This window comes from Nerophis lumbriciformis, linkage group LG06 (genome assembly GCF_033978685.3).
Source record: "Nerophis lumbriciformis linkage group LG06, RoL_Nlum_v2.1, whole genome shotgun sequence".
Classification (NCBI taxonomy): domain Eukaryota; kingdom Metazoa; phylum Chordata; class Actinopteri; order Syngnathiformes; family Syngnathidae; genus Nerophis; species Nerophis lumbriciformis.
This window is the reverse complement of record NC_084553.2, coordinates 15,440,096-15,462,177: the sequence shown is the minus strand read 5'-3', so window position 1 is coordinate 15,462,177 and position 22,082 is coordinate 15,440,096. Positions and strand designations below refer to the sequence as shown.

At 34.7% G+C, this 22,082-nt stretch overlaps 1 protein-coding gene across 1 annotated transcript; it reads left to right on the top strand.

The window, feature by feature from the left end:
- The first annotated feature begins 953 nt into the window (after positions 1–953).
- Positions 954–21,553, top strand: LOC133608293 (synaptotagmin-5). Its single transcript, XM_061963497.2, has 5 exons — positions 954–1,017; positions 5,275–6,224; positions 14,415–14,595; positions 20,671–20,837; positions 20,919–21,553. Exons 1-5 carry the CDS (start codon positions 996–998, stop codon positions 21,066–21,068), a joined length of 1,470 nt encoding a protein of 489 aa, XP_061819481.2. The 5' UTR covers positions 954–995; the 3' UTR covers positions 21,069–21,553.
- Positions 21,554–22,082: the final 529 nt, after the last annotated feature.

The following is a 22,082-nucleotide window of genomic DNA, read 5'->3' as shown; positions in this document are numbered from 1 at the left end:
ACTGCTCTATAGGACACATATATAGGATCTTTGGTTGGAGTTTTTCCAGAGATCCTTGAAAACAGCAGAGTTTGTGTCCTATAGAGCAGTGGTCCCCAACCACCCGGCCGCGGCCCGGTACCGGTCCGTGGACTGATTGGTACCGGGTCGCACAAGAAATTAAAAAAAAAAAAGTTTTTTGTTTTTTTAAATTAAATCAACATAAAAAACACAAGATACACTTACAATTAGTGCACCAACCCAAAAAACCTCCCTCCCTCATTTACACTCATTCACACTCATTCACACAAAAGGGTTGTTTCTTTCTGTTATTAATATTTCTGGTTCCTATCAATATATATATCAATACAGTCTGCAGGGATACAGTCCGTAAGCACACATGATTGCATTTTTTTATGACAAAAAATAAAAAAAAATTAAAAAAAATAATGACAACTGCAAAAACCCAAGTCAAATATCCTTATTTTAACAGCAGTCTGCTGTTTTTAAGGACTTACGTCAAAAACGTAAGCCAAAGATCCTCTATACTGTAAGACAAGAATACTCTGCTGTTTTTAAGGACCTACGGCAAAAACGTAAGCCAAAGATCCTCTATAAGACAGGAAGACTCTGCTGTTTTTTAGGACCCACACCCAAAGCGGGAGTCAAAGATCCTCTAAGTGACAGGAGTGCTGTGCTGTTTTTAGGAACCTAAACAAAGGGACAATTAGCATCAAAAATGCATGTACCTGCACAGTGCCATCTCATGATGCCCTTGACTTTAACCCTTCATCGACACTCACTAGCACACCTGCACAAGCGGAGAGATGAGTCATGTGAAGATGTTTGGGAATGAGTGAAGAGACGAAGACACATGGTCGCAGACAGGAAGTGTGGATGCTGACTTGATGCACGTCGGTGCGGGGAGTAAACGCTCAGTGAGCCGCTGCGTGCGCACTAGTGAGCATGGTGCGCTCACTCTGACTCCTCGTGCTGCAAAGAAGCCCACCGCCGACATGTCGCAGTACGTCCTGGCAGGTAAGGACTCGTCTCTTTTGGACATTTTTCTGCACCATTTTTTTTTTGAGCCAACACAAATATTGAATGTTCTGCTTTCTTGACTTGACTTGTTCCTTGGGTCATCATTGCATGACGGGCATGCTTTGTGCTGCTAGAACACTTCGCTTCTGTCCCAAATGGAGTAGAAATAAATAAAATGTCATCCAAACTCTGGAAACAAGAATAATAATTTAATAAAGCTACAATAAGTAATAATAGGGTCTTCTTAAAACAGGCTTCAAAATCATGCCGATGATTCACTTGCTAGTCATAGAGAGGATAGTGTCTCTTTGGTTGCCATGGTGACCCCGCATCACCTTCTGTCAGCGGTCCAAATATTGCTGGACCAGCCAGGACACCTGTCCTACGGGTCTTTACTCATGCTTGAAAATATGTGGTCACGTCAAAGACCCTCTCCGTGACAGGAGCGCGCTGCGGTTTTTAAGGATCTGCCGCGAAAACACTGATCCAAGCTCGTCTAACGGACAGAAGAGTTTTATTGTTTTACTGAAAAAAACGCTGGTCAAAGATCCTGTATACAACATAAGATGTTTTCTGCTTTGAAAGCTCGACTGCAAAAATGTAAGTCAAAGATCCTGTATTTGATAAGAACGTTGCTGTTTTTAAGGATTAACTGTAAAAACACTAGTAAAATATCCTCTAAAATATCCCCCCCCCCTGCTATTTTTAGAAACTAGTCTAAAAACACTAGTCAAAGATCCTCATTGTAACAGGACCCTCCTGCTGTTTTAAGGACATACTGAAAAAGTTCAAGATCCTCTATATAACAGGTTCTAATGCTTTTAGAAACTAGTCTAAAAACGCTTGTCAAAGATCCTCATAACAAGCCCCTTCTGCTGTCGTTAAGTACTTACTGCAAAAAAAAAAATAAGTCCAAGATCCTCTATATGACAGGACCCTCCTGCTCTTTTTAGAAACTGGTCTAAAAACACTTAAGTCCAAGATCCTCTATATGACAGGACCCATCTGATGTTTTTAGAAACTAGTCTAAAAACACTAGTTAAAGATCCTTGTTATAACAAGACCATCCTGTTATTAAGGGCCTACTACAAAACAACTTAAGTCCAAGATCCTCTATATGACCCTCTTGCTGTTTTTAGGAACTAGTCAAAAACACTACTCAAGGATCTTTTATATAACAGGACCCTCCTGTTGTTTTTCGTAACTACTGTAAAAACATTAGTCAAAGATCCTCTTTCTAACAGAACCCTTTTGCTGTTTTTGGAACTAGTCCAAAAACTTTAGTCAAAGGTCATCTATATATCAGGACCCTACTCCAGTGTTTAGAACCTGGTCTAAAAACACTAGTCAAAGATCTTCTGTATGACAGGACCCCCTGGCTGTTTTTAGAAACTAGTCTAAAAACACAACTCAAAGATCCTCTCTATAAGAGGACCCTTTTTCTGTTTTAAGGACCTACTGCAAAACACTTAAGTTCAAGATCCTCTATATAAAGTTAAAGTTAAAGTCCCAATGATTGTCACACACACACTAGGTGGGGTGAAATTTGTCCTCTGCATTTGACCCATCCCCTTGTTCACCCCCTGGGAGGTGAGGGGAGCAGTGGGGAGCAGTGGGCAGCAGCGGTGCCGCGCCCGGGAATCATTTTTGGTGATTTAACCCCCAATTCCAATCCTTGATGCTGAGTGCCAAGCAGGGAGGTAATGGGTCCCATTTTTATAGTCTTTGGTATGACTCGGCCGGGGTTTGAACTCACAACCTACCGATCTCAGGGCGGACACTCTAACCATTAGGCCACTGAGTAGTAGTATATAACAGGGTCCCTCAGATGTTTTTAGAAACTACTCTAAAAACACTAATCAAAGATCCTCATTATAACAAGACCCTCCTGCTGTTGTTAAGGACCTACTGCAAAAAAAACTTAAGTTCAAGATCCTCTATATGACAGGATCCTCTTGCTGTTTTTAGGAAATAGTCAAAAAACACTACTCAAATATTCTCTATATAACATGACCCTCCTGTTGTTTTTTAGGAACTACTTGAAAAACATTAGTCAAAAATCCTCTATCTAACAGGACCCTTGCTGTTTTCAGAACATAGTCTAAAAACACTAGTCAAAGATCTTCTACATAACAGAACCCTCTTGCTATTTTTAGGAAATACTGTAAAACATTAGTCAAGTATTCTCTATACAACAGGACCTTCCTGCTTGGACTTACTGTAAAAACACCAGTCAAAGATCCTTCTGCTGTTTTTAGTAAACAACTGAAAGAACACTAATCAAACACCCAATACATGACGGGACAGGCTGCAAAACTACCAGTCCAAGATCTTACACGAGAGGAGAGCTATGCAGTTTTCATGAATGTGCTATTAAATAAGAGCTAATCAAAAATGCTCTAAGTAACAGAAGCATTCTGCTGTTTTTAAGGACCCACTGCAAAAACACAAGTCAAAGATCTTTTATTTGACAGAAGCATCCTGCTGTTTTTAAGGACCTACTGCAAATACACTAGTCAAAAAATTTTTTAATATGACAGAAGCATCCTGCTGTTTTTAAGGACCCATTGCAAAAACACAAGTCAAAGATCTTTTATATGACAGAAGCATCCTACTGTTTTTAAAGACCCACTGCAAAAACACAAGTACAATATTTTTTTATATGACAGAAGCATCCAGCTGTTTTTAAGGACCTAATGCAAAACCACAAGTCAAAGATGTTTTTAATATGACAGAAGCATCCTGCTGTTTTTAAGGACCCACTGCAAAAACACAAGTCAAAGAGCTTTTATATGACAGAAGCATCCTGCTGTTTTTAAGGACCCACTGCAAAAACACAAGTCAAAGATATTCTATATAACAGAAGCATCCTGCTGTTTTTAAAGACCCACTGCAAAAACACAAATCAAAGATCTTTTATATGACAGAAGCGTCCTTCTGTTTTTAAGGACCCACTGCAAAAACACAAGTCAAAGATCTTTTAAATGACAGAAACATCCTGCTGTTTTTAAGGACCCACTGCAAAAACACAGGTCAAAGATATTTTATATGACAGAAGCGTTCTTCTGTTTTTAAGGACCCACTGCAAAAACACAGGTCAAAGATCTTTTATATGACAGAAGCGTCCTTCTGTTTTTAAGGACCCACTGCAAAAACACAGGTCAAAGATCTTTTATATGACAGAAGCGTCCTGCTGTTTTTAAGGACCCACTGCAAAAACACAAGTCAAAGATCTTTTGTATGACAGAAGCATCCTGCTGTTTTTAAAGACCCACTGCAAAAACACAAATCAAAGATCTTTTATATGACAGAAGCGTCCTTCTGTTTTTAAGGACCCACTGCAAAAACACAAGTCAAAGATCTTTTAAATGACAGAAACATCCTGCTGTTTTTAAGGACCCACTGCAAAAACACAGGTCAAAGATCTTTTATATGACAGAAGCGTTCTTCTGTTTTTAAGGACCCACTGCAAAAACACAGGTCAAAGATCTTTTATATGACAGAAGCGTCCTTCTGTTTTTAAGGACCCACTGCAAAAACACAAGTCAAAGATCTTTTAAATGACAGAAGCATCCTGCTGTTTTTAAGGACCCACTGCAAAATCTCAAAGATCCTCCACAGGACATGAGCTCTCTCCAGCTATTAAAGAGCTGCTGTGCTGCTAAACGCTAGTCAAAGATCCTTTACTTGACAGAAGCACTCTGCTGTTTTTAAGGCCCTACTGCAAAAGCACTGGTAAAAGATCCCCTTTACGACTAAAGTAGCAACTTTTTTGGCAATACAGTGGTTGCCATGGTGACCCCTGCATCTTCTTCTGGTGGACCAGCCAGGACACCTCCCAGAAATAATGCGTGTGCTACGTAACAGTTTGTTAGGATAGCTTTTATGCTGCGATTGTTCTGAATTGAGTGTTGCTTAGCATGCGCCTGGCCCTTTAACAAACACTCTCTGATGCACTTGTACTAATGATGAGAGATAAGATAAAGATAAGATAAGATAAAGTACACTGCACAACTGTTACTTAGCGTTACTTTGGATAGGAGCCGGTTTAAAGGTGGATGACAAAAGCAAGGTTTCCGGAGTGCGAGCTGGATGTTTACGAGTCAGCAGTCGTCTAAATCAAATCACACAAAAGTTTGGCACCGGCAGGAAATTTGATGCGTTGGCGTCTGAAGCTTGATGAATGCGAGGCTGTTTCCTGCGTGAGCTCGTTAAGATGATTAATGTTGCGTAATCAAGTCTGCCGGTGTCCAGTCCACCTGCAGGTCCTGCTGGCCGTGCTCCTGGCCGTGGTCTGCTACTGCCTGGTGCTCGCCGTCCTTCTCTGCTGCCGCCGGAAGAAGGCGCCGCCCACGGAGGACGCGGAGGCGTCCGGCGCCTTCCCTCGTCCCGGCGAGCGGGTCACCGTGACCTTGACCCCGGCGTTGTGCACCCGGCCCGTCAGGCAGCAGTACGAAGAGCTGGACGGGGACGTGCTGGACTTCACGTCCTCTAAAAGCAGCTCCTCCCCGTCTGAGGACGACCTCAGCGATCTGCCCTTTGACCCCAGCCCCACCAGGTCGGTCAGTCTCTCCCCCGAGAGTTTGTCCCCACTGCGCCGCCTCAGCTCTCCGGTTTTCCCATCCGTGTCCCGGGGCAGCTCCAGTCCCAGCCGGGCGTCTCTGCCGTCCCTCACTAAGCTGGTACCCAAATCCCGCTGGACCAGGGGTCGGCGCAGCACCGTGAGCGGGGAAACTCTGGCGACCACGCAGCAGGGGGCGCCCTCGCCATCACAGTACGGCTCCACGGCGTCCTCCGTCCCCGCCAAGGCCGCCCGCTTGCTGCACTTCTCCCTGCTCTACTCGGCATCCGGCACCCTGGTGGTCAACATCCTGGGACTTACGGGGGCCGGGCGGAGGCGCAGCAGCCGGGTGTCGGTGCGGGCCAGCCTTCCGCCCGTCTGCCCCGGGCCTCAGCGGGTGGTCTCCCGGCGCCGCAGCCTCAACCCGGAGATGCAGAGCCAGAGCTTGGTCCTGCAAGTGGGCTCTGTGGACGAGCTGCGGGGGTGCACGCTGAGACTGGACGTCTACGGCCGCGACTTCTCTGGCCTGAGAGAGGTGGGGCTGGGGGCGGTGGAGCTGCCCTGTCAGCACCTGGACTGGAACCCCGACACCACAGAGACCTGCACCCGCCAGCTCAGCCCACCAAAAACCAAACTCAAGAAGGTAACGTCTGTCTTTTCACGCATGTCCCGCTTTTTAAGGACCTACTGCAAAACCCCCTGTCAAAGATCCTCTTAGTTCTGCTGTTTTTAGGAATCTGATGTAAAAATGCCAGTAAATATCCTCTATTAGACATAATAGGGACCCCCTGTAAAAACGTTATTCAAAGATCTTGTATGTGACAGACACATAATTGCTGAAATTAGTAATCTGCCCCCAAAATGTCAGTCAAAGATCCTTTATTCGTACTGCTGTTTTTAGGAATCTGATGTAAAAATGCCAGTTAAAGATCTTCTATCAGACGGGATTACTCTGCTGTTTTTAGGGACCTACTGCAAAAATGTTAGTCAAAGATCTTCAATATGACAGACACAGAATTGCTCAAATTGGGAATTGGATGTAAAAATGCTAGTCGAAGATCCTCTATAAGACAGAATTACTCTGCCGTTTTTAGGGACCTACTGCAAAATTGTTAGTCAAAGATCACCAATATGACAGAAACAGAATTGCTGAAATTAGGAATCTGCCTAAAAAATGCCAGTCAAAGATCTTCCTGTCGTACTCCTTTTTTTAGGAATCTGATGAAAAAATGCCAGTCAAAGATCCTCTATTCGTACTGCTGTTTTTAGAAATCTGATGTAAAAATGCCAGTCAAAGATCCTCTATTAGACAGAATTACTCTGCTGTTTTTAGGGACCCACTGCAAAAACGTTATTCAATGATCTTCTATATGACAGAAACAGAATTGCTGAAATTGGAAATCTGATGTAAAAATGCCAGTCAAAGATCCTCTATAAGATAGAATTACTCTGCTGTTTTTAGGGACCTACTGCAACATTTTTTGTCAAAGATCTTCAATATGACAGAAACAGAATTGCTGAAATTAGGAATCTGCCCCTAAAATGTCATTCAAAAATCCTCTATTTATTCTGCTGATTTTAGGAATCTGCTGTAAAAGAATGCCAGTCAAAGATCCTCTATTTGTACGGCTGTTTTTAGGAATCTGATGAAAAAAATGCCAGTCAAAGATCCTCTATTCGTACTGCTGTTTTTAGGAATCTGATGTAAAAATGCCAGTCAAAGATCCTCTATTAGACAGAATTACTCTGCTGTTTTTAGGGACCCACTGCAAAAACGTTATTCAATGATCTTCTATATGACAGAAACAGAATCGCTGAAATTAGAAATCTGATGTAAAAATGCCAGTCAAAGATCCTCTATAAGATAGAATTACTCTGCTGTTTTTAGGGACCTACTGCAACATTTTTTGTCAAAGATCTTCAATATGACAGAAACAGAATTGCTGAAATTAGGAATCTGCCCCTAAAATGTCATTCAAAAATCCTCTATTTATTCTGCTGATTTTAGGAATCTGCTGTAAAAGAATGCCAGTCAAAGATCCTCTATTTGTACGGCTGTTTTTAGGAATCTGATGAAAAAATGCCAGTCAAAGATCCTCTATTCGTACTGCCATTTTTAGGGATCTGATGTAAAAATACCAGTCAAAGATCTTCTGTTCGTACTGCTGTTTTTAGGAATCTGATGAAAAAATGCCAGTCAAAGATCCTCTATTCGTACTGCCGTTTTTAGGGATCTGATGTAAAAATGCCAGTCAAAGATCATCTGTAAGACATAATTACGCTGCCGTTTTTAGGGACCCACTGCAAAAACGTTGTTCAATGATCTTCTATATAACAGAAACAGAATTGCTGAATTTGGAAATCTGATGTAAAAATGCCAGTCAAAGATCCTCCATAAGACAGAATTACTCTGCTGTTTTAGGGACCTACTGCAAAATTGTTAGTTAAAGATCTTCAATATGACAGAAACAGAATTGCTGAAAATAGGAATCTGACCCTAAAATTTCAGTCAAAAATCCTCCATTCATCCTGCTGATTTTAGGAATCTGCTGTAATAAAATGCCAGTCAAAGATCCTCTATTTGTACGGCTGTTTTAGGAATCTGATGTAAAAATGCCAGTCAAAGATCCTCTATAAGACATCATTACTCTGCTGTTTTTAGGGACCTACTGCAAAATTGTTAGTCAAAGATCTCCAATATAACAGAAACAAAATTGCTGAAATTAGGAATCTGCCCCTAAAATTTCAGTCAAAAATCCTCTATTCATTCTGCTGATTTAAGGTATCTGCTGTAATAAAATGCCAGTCAAAGATCTTCTATTTCTACGGCTGTTTTTAGGAATCTGATGTAAAAATGCCAGTCAAAGATCCTCTATCAGACAGAATTACTCTATTGTTTTTAGGGACCTACTGCAAAAATGTTAGTCAAAGATCTTCAATATGACAGAAACAGAATTGCTAAAATTGGGAATTGGATGTAAAAATGCTAGTCGAAGATCCTCTATAAGACAGAATTAATCTGCCGTTTTCAGGGACCTTCTGCAAAATTGTTAGTCAAAGATCTTCAATATGACAGAAACAGAATTGCTGAAATTAGGAATCTGCCTAAAAAATGCCAATCAAAGATCTTCTGTTCGTACTGCTGTTTTTAGGAATCTGATGAAAAAATGCCAGTCAAAGATCCTCTATTCGTACTGCCGTTTTTAGGGATCTGATGTAAAAATGCCAGTCAAAGATCCTCTGTAAGACATAATTACTCTGCCATTTTTAGGGACCTACTGCAAAATTGTTAGTCAAAGATCTTCAATATGACAGAAACAGAATTGCTGAAATTAGGAATCTGCCTAAAAAATGCCAGTCAAAGATCTTCTGTTCGTACTGCTGTTTTAAGGAATCTGATGAAAAAATGCCAGTCAAAGATCCTCTATTCGTACTGTGTTTTTAGGGATCTGATGTAAAAATGCCAGTCAAAGATCCTCTGTAAGACATAATTACTCTGCCGTTTTAGGGACCCACTGCAAAAACGTAGTTGAATGATCTTCTATATAACAGAAACAGAATTGCTGAATTTGGAAATCTGATGTAAAAATGCCAGTCAAAGATCCTCCATAAGACAGAATTACTCTGCTGTTTTAGGGACCTACTGCAAAATTGTTAGTTAAAGATCTTCAATATGACAGAAACCGAATTTCTGAAATTAGGAATCTGCCCCTAAAATTTCTGTCAAAAATCCTCTATTCAAACTGCTGATTTTAGGAATCTGCTGTAATAAAATGCCAGTCAAAGATCCTCTATTTGTACGGCTGTTTTTAAGAATCTGATGTAAAAATGCCCGTAAAGATCCTCTACTAGACAGAATTACTCTGCTGTTTTTAGGAACCCACTGCAAAAACGTTATTCAATGATCTTCTATATGACAGAAACAGAATCGCTGAAATTGGAAATCTGATGTAAAAATGCCAGTCGAAGATCCTCTATAAGATAGAATTACTCTGCTGTTTTTAGGGACTTACTGCAAAATTGTTAGTCAAAGATCTTCAATATGACAGAAACAGAATTGCTGAAATTCGGAATCTGCCCCTAAAATGTCAGTCAAAAATCCTCTATTCATTCTGCTGATTTTAGGAATCTGCTGTAAAAGAATGCCAGTCAAAGATCCTCTATTTGTACAGCTGTTTTTAGGAATCTGATGTAAAAATGGCCCCTATTCTAGGGACCAACTGCAAAATTGTTAGTCAAAGATCTTCAATATGACAGAAACAGAATTGCTGAAATTAGGAATCTGCCCCAAAAATGTCAGTCAAAGATCCTCTATTCGTACTGCTGTTTTTAGGAATCTGATGTAAAAATGCCAGTCAAAGATCCTCTATTCGTACTGCTGTTTTAGGAATCTGATGTAAAAATGCCAGTTGAAGATCCTCTATCAGACATAATTACTGTGCTGTTTTTAGGGACCTACTGCAAAATTGTTAGTCAAAGATCTTCAATATGACAGAAACAGAATTGCTGAAATTAGGAATCTGCCCCAAAAATGTCAGTCAAAGATCCTCTATTTGTACTGCTGTTTTTAAGAATCTCATGTAAAAATGCCAGTCAAAGACCCTCTATTCGTACTGCTGTTTTTAGGAATCGGATGTAAAAATGCCAGTCAAAGGTCCTCTATCAGACACAATTACTCTGCTGTTTTTAGGGACCCACTGCAAAAATGTTAGTCAAAGATCTGAAACATGGAAAAATAAAGTAAATACACAGAGGACATAAGTAAAGGAAATTAAATGAGCTCAAATATACCTACAAACAAGACATAATGAAGCAATATGTACATACAGCCAGCCTAAATAGCATGTTAGCATCGGTTAGCTTGCAGTCATGACTAGCACCATCAACAAAGCTCACCTTTGTGCATTCACGCACAGCATAAAAGGTTTGGTGGACAAAATGAGACAAAGAAGGAGTGGCATAAAACATGTCTTTCTGTGGCTGCGTCGGAGAAAGTTGTACATGTAAACAAACTGTTGAGTCACAGTCCACACAGCGGTGAGTTCAAGGGCCGCTGAAATTAGTAGGACAAAACTGCGCTCGCCAAATAGTCTCATCAGTGAAGCATAAACACCAACATATTAAACAGTGGGCTTTCTAACAATTAGGAAGGTTTGTGTCATGTTTGTCCTCCTACAGAAACCATATTACAACAGAAATTAAATTATATTTTTCTTTCCATTTCCATACATTTTTGAAAAATCTCCATGGAGCCACAAGGGCGCCGCTAAAGAGCCGCATGAGGCTCCAGAGTCGCGGGTTGCTGACCCCCGCACTATATGAAGAAACTGCTGCTTTTGGACAAAATAAATATATATAATAATAATAAAATGAAATGAATAATAATAGTAACAACAACAACAATTATGTTATGCAAAACACAAATGTCCGCTGCCGTAGACATTTGTTTTTGCTCTGGTTCTTTTATCGAAGTAACATATGTTGTAGGAAAAAAAAAATAATAATAATAATAATAATAATAATAAAATAAAAACAAATAATTTAAGTTACAATAACTATAACAATTCTGTTATACTAAAAACAAACGTCCACTGCAGTGGACTTTACTTTATGCTATATTTCCTTTGGCAGACTTATGTATTTTGTAAAAAAAAAAAAAAAAAACTATAATAATAATAATAAAATAAAATAAATAATAATAGTAACAAAACAGCAATTCTGTTATGCTAAACACAAACGTGTTTTTTTTTTGTCCTTTATCAGTTAGGAATTTTCCCCCAAAAATTAAATAAATGATAGTAACGACAACAACAACAGTCCTGTTATGCTAAACATGTACTGAAGTAGACATTTTTTTTTGCTATATTTTTTTTTATCAGACTTAAATATTTTGTACAAATAAATAAATACAATAAATATTGATAGCAACAATAACAACAACAATTATGCTATGCAAAACACAAATGTCCACTGCAGTTGACACTTGTTTTTGCGCTGGTTCCTTTATCGGAGTAACATATTTTGTAAAAAAAGAATTATAATAATAATAATAATAATAATAGTAATAATAATAATAATAATAATAATAAAATAAAAACAAATAATTTAAGTTACAATAATTACAACAATTCTGTTGTACTAAAAACAAACGTCCACTGCACTGGACTTTACTTTTTGCTGTATTTTCTTTGGCAGACTTACGTATTTTGTAAAAAATAATAATAATAATAATTATAATAATACAATAAAATAAATAATAATAGTAACAAAACAACAATTATGTTATGCTAAACACAAACGTCCACTGCAGTGCACTTTGTTTTGTCCTTTATCAGTTATGAATTTTTCCGAAAAAATTTAATAAATGATAGTAACGATAACAAAAACAACACCAGCAGTCCTGTTATGCTAAACATTTACTGAAGAAGACTTTTTTTTTTGCTATATTTATTTTATCAGACTTAAATATTTTGTACAAATAAATAAATACAATAAATATTGATAGTAACAATAACAACAACAATTATGCTATGCAAAACACAAATGTCCACTGCAGTTGACACTTGTTTTTGCTCCGGTTCCTTTATCGGAGTAACATATTTTGTAAAAAAAAAAAATAATAATAATAATAATAATAATAATAATAATAAAATAAAAACAAATAATTTAAGTTACAATAATTACAACAATTCTGTTGTACTAAAAACAAACGTCCACTGCAGTGGACTTTACTTTTTGCTATATTTCCTTTGGCAGACTTGCGTATTTCGTAAAACAAAAAATTTAAAAAATAATAAAATGAAATAAATAATAATAGTAACAAAACAACAATTCTGTTATGCTAAACACAAACGTCCACTGCAGTGGCCTTTTTTTTTTGTCCTTTATCAGTCACAAATTTCCCCCAAAAACTAAATAAATGAGAGTAACGATAACAACAACAACAACAACAGCAGTCCTGTTATGCTAAACATGTACTGAAGTAGACATTTTTTTGTTGTTGCTATATTTCTTTCATCAGACTTAAATATTTTGTACAAATAAATAAATACAATAAATATTGTTAGTAACAATAACAACAACAATTATGCAGTGGACACTTGTTTTTGCTCTGGTTCCTTTATCGGAGTAACTTATTTTGTAAAAAAGAATAATAATAATAATAATAATAATAAAGCGCCCCCCGCAACCCCAAAGGGAATAAGCGGTAGAAAATGGATGGATGGATAATAATAATAATAATAATAATAATAATAATAATAATAATAATAAAATAAAAACAAATAATTTAAGTTACAATAACTACAACAATTCTGTTATACTAAAAAAAAATGTCCACTGCAGTGGACTTTACTTTTTGCTATATTTCCTTTGGCAGACTTATGTATTTTGTAAAAAAATATATATATATATATATATAATAAAATAAATAATAATAGTAACAAAACAACAATTATTTTATGCTATTTATGCTATTTCCCCCAAAATTAAATAAATGATAGTAACGATAACAACAACAACAACAGCAGTCCTGTTATGCTAAACATGTACTGAAGTAGACATTTTTTTGTTGTTGCTATATTTCTTTTATCAGACTTAAATATTTTGTACAAATAAATAAATAAAATAAATATTGATAGTAACAATAACAACAACAATTATGCAGTTGCCATTAGTTTTTGCTCTGGTTCCTTTATCGGAGTAATATATTTTGTAAAAAAAAAAAAAAAAATCATAATAATAATAACAATAATAACAATAATAATAATAATAATAATAATAATAAAATAAAAACAAATAATTTAAGTTACAATAACTACAACAATTCTGTTATACTAAAAAAAACGACCACTGTAGTGGACTTTACTTTCTGCTATATTTCCTTTGGCAGACTTATGTATTTTGTAAAAATAATAATAACAATAAAATAAATAATAATAGTAACAAAACAACAATTATTTTATGCTAAACACAAACGTCCACTGCAGTGGACTTTTTTTTTGTCCTTTATCAGTTACAAATTTTCCCCCAAAAATTAAATAAATGATAGTAACGATAACAACAACAACAACAACAACAACAACAACAACAGTCCTGTTATGCTAAACATGTTTTTATTTTGTTGCTATATTTCTTTTATCAGACTTAAATATTTTGTACAAATCAATAAATACAATAAATATTGATAGTAACAATAACAACAACAATTATGCAGTTGACACTTGTTTTTGCTACGGTTCCTTTTTTTGGAGTAACATATTTTGTAAAAAAAAAAAATAATAATAATAATAACAATAATAAAATTAAAATAAATAATGTAAGTAACAATAACTACAACAATTCTGTTATACTAAACACAAACGTCCATTTGGACACCAAATGCAACGAAATGTCGGTCACACAAGCTTTTAACCAAATTCTGTGAGTAGAATAGCCGTGCACGGACGCGATCGTGACCTTTGACCCCTCAAATGAACAAAAATGGCTTATCAAGAAGCGCACATTAGTCACATATTAAATGTCATGATAATAATCATATGTTATATTAATGGCCACTTCCTGTTGGTGCAATCGCCACATGTCCCAATCATGTCGCCATCACTTTGACGGATGTGCTCCGACACGTCGAGTGACGACGTGCTTGACGCGCCCATGCCATTATTGCGCAAGCCGGCCTTGTCAACCGTGAGTTTGTGTGCGACGCAACCAACGCAGCGCAAGAATCCATCCACCCATACAGGGAGTGACGGTCACATGACTCGCAGCTCACGTCAACTCACAAAATGTGTCACTTCCTTGCCCGGAGTGACAACTTCCTGTTCTTCGTCCTCAGAGCGTGAGCTCGCAGGACACGTCGTCGGGCAGGAAGACGTCGCTCTGCACGCCGTCACCATGGCGACCTTTGGGCCAGCTCCTGGTGCTGCTTCAGTACCAGTCGCTGGCACGCCGCATCAAGGTGATGGTACGCAAGGCCCGGAGCCTGGCCAAGCTGACCCGTATCCCTGGAGCTCCAGGTACATGACACAGATCACAATAACACTAAATATGTAATAATAATACATACAACTACAACAATATATGTATTTAGTATAATTTCATAGTAAAATGTGATATAAAATATATCACTTTGATTTAAGAGTCCCACAGTTTCTTTTAGGTGCATATGTGCAAAAAAAACTTAAAAATCCACTAAAATGTATTACTTTAGGCTAAATAACACAACAAGAGAATGTGACTTTTATATCATGCCTGCACACGTAAGAGCAAATGTAAGACGCTATGATATGACGTGGTATATTTGGTGATTGGAGGCGTTTTCTTGCAAGTTGGGGAGAACAAAAGGGCAGACTTGTTACAGTAATCACTCGGGTTTATTTGGTCTTTTCTCGGCCTAAAAAAACACGTTTGTCAAGGTTGTCTTATATGTATATTATGTGTGTATATATATATATATATATGTATATTATGTGTGTGTATATATATATATATATATATATATATATATATATATATATATATATATATATATATATATATATATATATATATATATATATATATATAGTTATACATATATAGGCATATATATATATATACATATATATATATATATATATATATATATCCCTTTATACGTATAACTATATATATATATATATATATATGCCTATATATGTATAACTATATATATATATACACACACACACACATATATATATATATATATATACATATATATATATATATATATGCATATATATATATATGTATATATATATATATATATATATATATATATATATATATATATATATATATATATATATAAATATATATATATATATATATATACATATACATATATATAACGCATATAAGACAACTAATATATGTACATATTTATATATATAGGTCAGAAAAAACACAGAGGCTATATCATCCCTACAAGCCTGTTTCGCAGGTTTTTTATACATAAATATATACATGTGTGTATATATGTATATATATATATATATATATATATATATATATATATATATATATATATATATATATATGTATGTATATATATATATATATATATATATAAATTATATATATATATATATATATATATATATATATATATATATAAAATTATTTATTTTTTTTACAAAAAAATGCATTAGAAATGCAAAAACTGAATGTACTAATGAGTTTATGTTCTAAAATCTGAGATGTATTGTTTCGAATACAAAGATGAGACAAAGTAAAAAGCGACTTATTCAAGCGTATTGGTTTTTTTTTGCTTATTCTAAGTAATACCAAATTGAGACAAATATAAGACGATACATTATGACATCTTATGTTTGGTGTTTAGAGATGTTTTGGTGCAAATGAGGGGGGGGGGCTGATTGTTAGGATTCATTTGTTTTTTTTTTCCTCTTAAAAAGCTGTTGTCTTATATGCGGGTCAATCCAATGCAATATTTATCATTCATTGAGATCTGGGATGTGAATATTTCCATTCAACTTGTTTTTCTTTTTAATATATTTTTATTTTTTATAAACTGATTGTACTAATGAGTCTATGTACAAAAACCTGAGAAATATAACTCCAATATCAAGATTAAAAAAAAGTAAAATAGGACTTTTTCAAGCATATTGTTATTATTTGCTTATTTTAAGTAATACCATATCGAGACAAACATAAGACGATATATTACGTTTTTTGTGCAAATGGGGGGGGGGGGCTGAAGTGTTAATCATTGGGATTTATTTGGGTTTTTGTCTTCTTTAAAACGTTGTCTTATATGCGACTCAATCCAATGCAGTATTTATCCTTCATCCAGATCTGGGCTGTGAGTATTTACATATCCGCGTATGGAAAAAATGCTTTAAAAATGCTCTAATGAGTTTATGTCCTAAAATATGAGATATATAATCAAATCCCAAGTTGAGAGACAGCTTTTTTAAACAAACAGGTAATGCTGTATTATTAACACTAATATAAGACAATATTTGCTCGCCGCCCTAAAAAAAGATGACGTTTCACATATTCTCCAGAGACCCAATGTCCTCTGTATAGGACATTTCTTCTTTGGTCACTGTTGTACATTTTGTGAACAAAATATTGTAATAATATTGGCAGTCCAGAGATGTTTTACATGTTGGTGTGAGGCAGGTGTCGTCTTACATTCGGGTCAAATGACTGCGATTACGTATTTTTGGCACCATGTGAAGACAAAACATGTCTCAAAATGATTGCCGTCTTGTTCCCGCCGCGCCGCAGTAGGGCCGTGTTGCGTAACCACATCAGTGTCCGGTGTCAGGACCCCCTTGGTGTGGTCTGCTTGCTATCTCCTCATCCTCGTCTTCATCCTCGCTCCACTGGTGCAGAAATGGCGAGGCGTTGCCGCTGAGCGCCAACAAAACAAATGTTGACAGTTTTGTTTCGTTTCAATGCGACAGATTAATTCCGCGTGGTCAGCTGCCAGGAATATGTCCAAACAAATAAAATGACTCCTTGCTTTTGAGTTATTGGCTCATCCAATCACGAAAGTGATATCCTCCTGACAACCAGCGTCCACTGAAGTGGACATTACTTTTTGCTCTGTTTCCTTACATGTTTTGTAAAAAAAAAAAAATAATAATAATGGTAACAATAAACACAAACATTTATTTTTGCTCTATTTCCCTTATCAGTTACGGGGGAAAACATTAAATAATAATAATAGTAATAATAACAACAACAATCCTGTTATGCTAAACATGTACTGAAGTAGACATTTATTTTTGCTATATTTCTTTTATCAGACTTAAATATTTTGTAAAAATAAATAAATAAAATAAATATTGATAGTAACAATAACAACAACAATTGTGCTCTGCAAAACACAAATGTCCACTGCAGTAGACATTTCTTTTTGCTCTGGTTCCTTTATCGGAGTAACATATTTTGTAAAAAAAAAAAGAATAATAATAATAATAATAATACAAATAATAATAACAATAACAATAACAATAAAATAAAAGCAAATAATTTAAGTTACAATAACTACAACAATTCTGTTATACTAAAAACAAACGTCCAGTGCAGAGGACTTTACTTTTTGCTATATTTCCTTTGGCAGACTTACGTTTTGTAAAAAAATAATAATTAAAAAAAATGAAAATAATAATAATAATAATAATAATAAAATAAAATAAAATAAATAGTAATAGTAACAAAACAACAATTCTGTTATGCTAAACACTAACGTCCACTGCAGTGGATCTTTTTTTTTAATCCTTTATCAGTTACAAATTTTTTAACAAAAAATAAAATAAATATAAGGAACGATAACAACAACAACAACAACAACAGCAGTCCTGTTATGCTAAACATGTACTGAAGTAGACATTTATTTTTTTGCTATATTTCTTTTATCAGACTTAAATATGTTGTGCAAATAAATAAATACAATAAATATTGATAGTAACAATAACTACAAAAATGATGTTATGCAAAACACAAATGTCCACTGCAGTAGACATTTCTTTTTGCTCTGGTTCTTTTATCGGAGTAACATATTTTGTAAAACAGAATAATAATAATAATAATAATAATAATAATAATAATAATAATAATAATAATAATAATAATAATAATAAAATAAAAGCAAATTATTTAAGTTACAATAACTACAGCAATTCTGTTGTACTAAAAACAAACGTCCAGTGCAGAGGACTTTACTTTTTGCTATATTTCCTTTGGCAGACTTACGTTTTGTAAAAAAAAAAAAAATAATAATAATAATAATAATAATAATAATAAAATAAAATAAAATAAAATAAAATAAAATAAAATAAAATAAATAATAATAGTAACAAAACAACAATTATGTTATGCTAAACACAAACTTCCACTGCAGTGGACTTTTTTTTTTATCCTTTATCAATTACAAATTTTTTACCAAAAAATAAAATAAATAAATAATAGGAACAATAACAACAACAACAACAACAGCAGCAGTCCTGTTATGCTAAACATGTACTGAAGTAGACATTTATTTTTTTGCTATATTTCTTTTATCAGACTTAAATATGTTGTGCAAATAAATAAATACAATAAATATTGATAGTAACAATAACAACAAAAATGACGCTATGCAAAACACAAATGTCCACTGCATTTGACACTTGTTTTTGCTCTGGTTCCTATATCTGAGTAACATATTTTGTAAAAAAAAAAAAAAAGAATAATAATTATAATAAAATAAAAATAAATAATGTAAATAACAATAACTACAACAATTCTGTTATACCAAACACAAATGTCCACTGCAGTGGACATTACTTTTTGCTATATTTCCTTAGGCAGACTTACATATTTTGTGAAAAAAAAATAATAATAATAATAATAATACAATTTAATAAATAATAATAATAACAACAACAATTATGTTATGCTAAACACAAACGTCCACTGCAGTGGACTTTTTGTCCTTAATCAGCTACGAATTTTCCACACACAAAAAAAAATTAATAATAGGAACGACAACACCAACAATAACAACAACAACAACAACAATAACAACAGTTCTGTTATGCTAAACATGTACTGAAGTAGACATTTTTTTCTTTTATCAGACTTAAATAGTTTGTACAAATAAAAAAAACGTAAAAATAAAAAGATAGTAACAATAATATAATAATAAATAAACTTGTCCACAATCGTCCACTGCAGTGGATATTTGTTTTAGCTCCACTACTACTACTACTACTACTACTATTAAAACTACTCCAATTACTACTTTTTTTCCCTTTTTTTTTTTTGTCCTGTCCAGCTTATCAGGCAAATCATATAGTTGATGTAGATGCCCATATCGGGGCTGTACAAGTTTACTTTACAAAAGAGAAGTGTGGGATACTTCTCTTGTTGCCTTATTTGTATTTGACTTTATTAAATGTATTTATATTATCATTTGGTGCAGCCGGGCCGGAGCAGGAGGGGATAGAAAGAGAAAAAAAAGGAAGACATAGGGGGAAATTGTAGGGACAAGAGGGGGATGAGACAGAGAGACAAAAACAACAACAACAGCAAACACAGCAATAACAACAACAACAACAACAATAGAACAACATCAGCAAATAGGATATGTACAAATATGATAGTAAAAGTGATAGCAAAGAAGCAGTTAGTGAAATAAATAATAATACAGAAATGACAATGAGCATTATTACACTTCAAATGGAACAATACAAATACCAAATAGAAATAGCACTATTGATAATGAATAATACCAATAATTTACCTCTATTATCAACAATACAGTTGTTCAAATGCAACAATACATATACGTAATGATAACTAGAGATACAAAAAAAGCAGATAAATGGAGGGAAAGAAAGAAAAGCCAGACATATTAACCTTGTAGATTGTTATAGTAACAATAGAAAGAGAAGTCAGCCATATTAACCTTGTAGATTGTTATAGTAATAATAGAAAGAGAAGCCAGCCATATAACCTTGTAGATTGTTATAGTAAAAATAGGTTAAGCTTTGTGAGTACAATTACTACTAATAATAATACTACCATTACTAGTATTACTATTACTAATACTTCTACTATTAAAACTACTGCACTTACAACTATTAATACTACTACTATTAATACTACTAATATTACTATTACTACTATTACTACTACAACAATAAATAATACTACAATTACTACTATTGATACTACTACTATTACTAGTACTACTACTAGTACTACTACTATCAAAACTACTGCAATTACTAATATTAATACTACTACTATTACTACTACAACATTTACTATTACTACTATTAAAACTACTACAATTACTACAAATAATACTACTACTGTTGCTAGTACTACTATTACTACTACAGCAATGACTACTAGTACTATTAAAACTACTACAATTACCACTATAAATACTACTACTATTACTAGTACTACTATTACTAGTACTACTATTACTACTACAACAATTACTACTAGTACTATTACTACAATTACCACTATAAATACTACTACTATTACTAGTACTACTAGAAGAATGACTACTACAACTACATGCGGTGTAAATGGTTTGTCAGATCACTACGTGGTCATCAATCTGCATCACGGTGGAGAAATGATCGGCACCAAAGAGACCAAAGGCGCCGCAGGTTCGAATCCCGTTTGGAACGCTCCCTTCTTGTTTGACCTGCCGCCTGGCAACGTGGCTCAGTTGCCGATGCTACTGGAGTTCATCGTCATGCAGGTAGAAGACGTATATAGTGCAATACGGTGAGTAGTAGTAGTACTGTAAGTAGTGTAAGCACTGTAAGTGTGTCATGTGCAGGGTCGCCTCTACACCAAGAGCAGCATTCTGGGTCGCGTGCTGATTGGCAGCCATGTTTTGGAGGCGGAGCAAGGACACTGGAAGGACATGTGCAGCCGAGAGCCGGCAGAGACCGCCCACTGGCACGCCGTCCAATCAGAAGCTCAGTAGACTACTTCCTGTGTTTGTCTTCGGGCGCCGCTCTTTATTCCTCTCATCGTCATGAAGTTTGACTACAGCAGCGACAAAAACATTCATTTCAACTTTGCTCTTTTGTTTATGTTTGAAGTTGTCAACTGGACTGTTAGCAGAACAATTACACACTTTTCACACACATGCAACAATATTCCAACTATTTCAGCAACCGCACTCCCGCACAGCTGAAATGAACAAAGTGCTACAAAACATTCAATAACACAATACCTGATATCATTTATCCTGAATGTAGTCATTTATTATTATTACAATGTGTTCATTTATTTTTGTTTAATGACAACCAATATGTCCTATATCACTTATTAATTGATGTATTATTATTAATGACCACTGTAGTATCTGATATCATTCTTCCGGAATTTATTTATTTGCTGTTATAAAATGACAACCACAGTCTATGACATCATTTATCTTTATTTTTATTCATTTACTGTACTTTTATTTCATGAAAACCAGTGTGTAATAAAATGTATCTTTAATTGTCTTTATTTGCTTTCATTTCATGAAAATTAGTGTCTGATATCAGTTATTCCTCATTCGCTATGTATTTATTTTAAAAAACAATGTCTGATATCAATTATCCTTAATTTTCCTAATATATTATAAACTGGTGTCGGAAATAACTTATCCTGAATTTATTAAATTTACTATTATTTAATGAAAACCAGTGTCTGATATCAGGTATCTTTAATTTTCTTAATTTGCTATTATTTCATAAAAACTAAAGTCGGATATCAGTTATCCTTAATTTTCTTCATTTGCAAGTGTTTCATAAAAAAAACTGTGTCTGATATCAATTATCCTAAATTGTATTCATTTTTCTGTTATTTGATGAAAATCAGTGTCTGATATAATTCATCCTGAATTTATTTATTCGCTATCACTTCATGAAAACCAGTATCTGGTATCATTTATCCTTAATTTGATCCATTTTCATATAATTTGACAAAAAACAGTGTCTGATATCAG

Excerpts from the sequence above, each read along its gene's own strand:
- LOC133608293 (XM_061963497.2), top strand. The coding sequence starts at position 996 with ATGTCGCAGTACGTCCTGGCAG. Across the intron at positions 14,596-20,670 it reads CCGTATCCCTGGAGCTCCAG|ATCACTACGTGGTCATCAAT; the intron begins GTACATGACACA and ends ATGGTTTGTCAG. Across the intron at positions 20,838-20,918 it reads TGGAGTTCATCGTCATGCAG|GGTCGCCTCTACACCAAGAG; the intron begins GTAGAAGACGTA and ends TGTCATGTGCAG.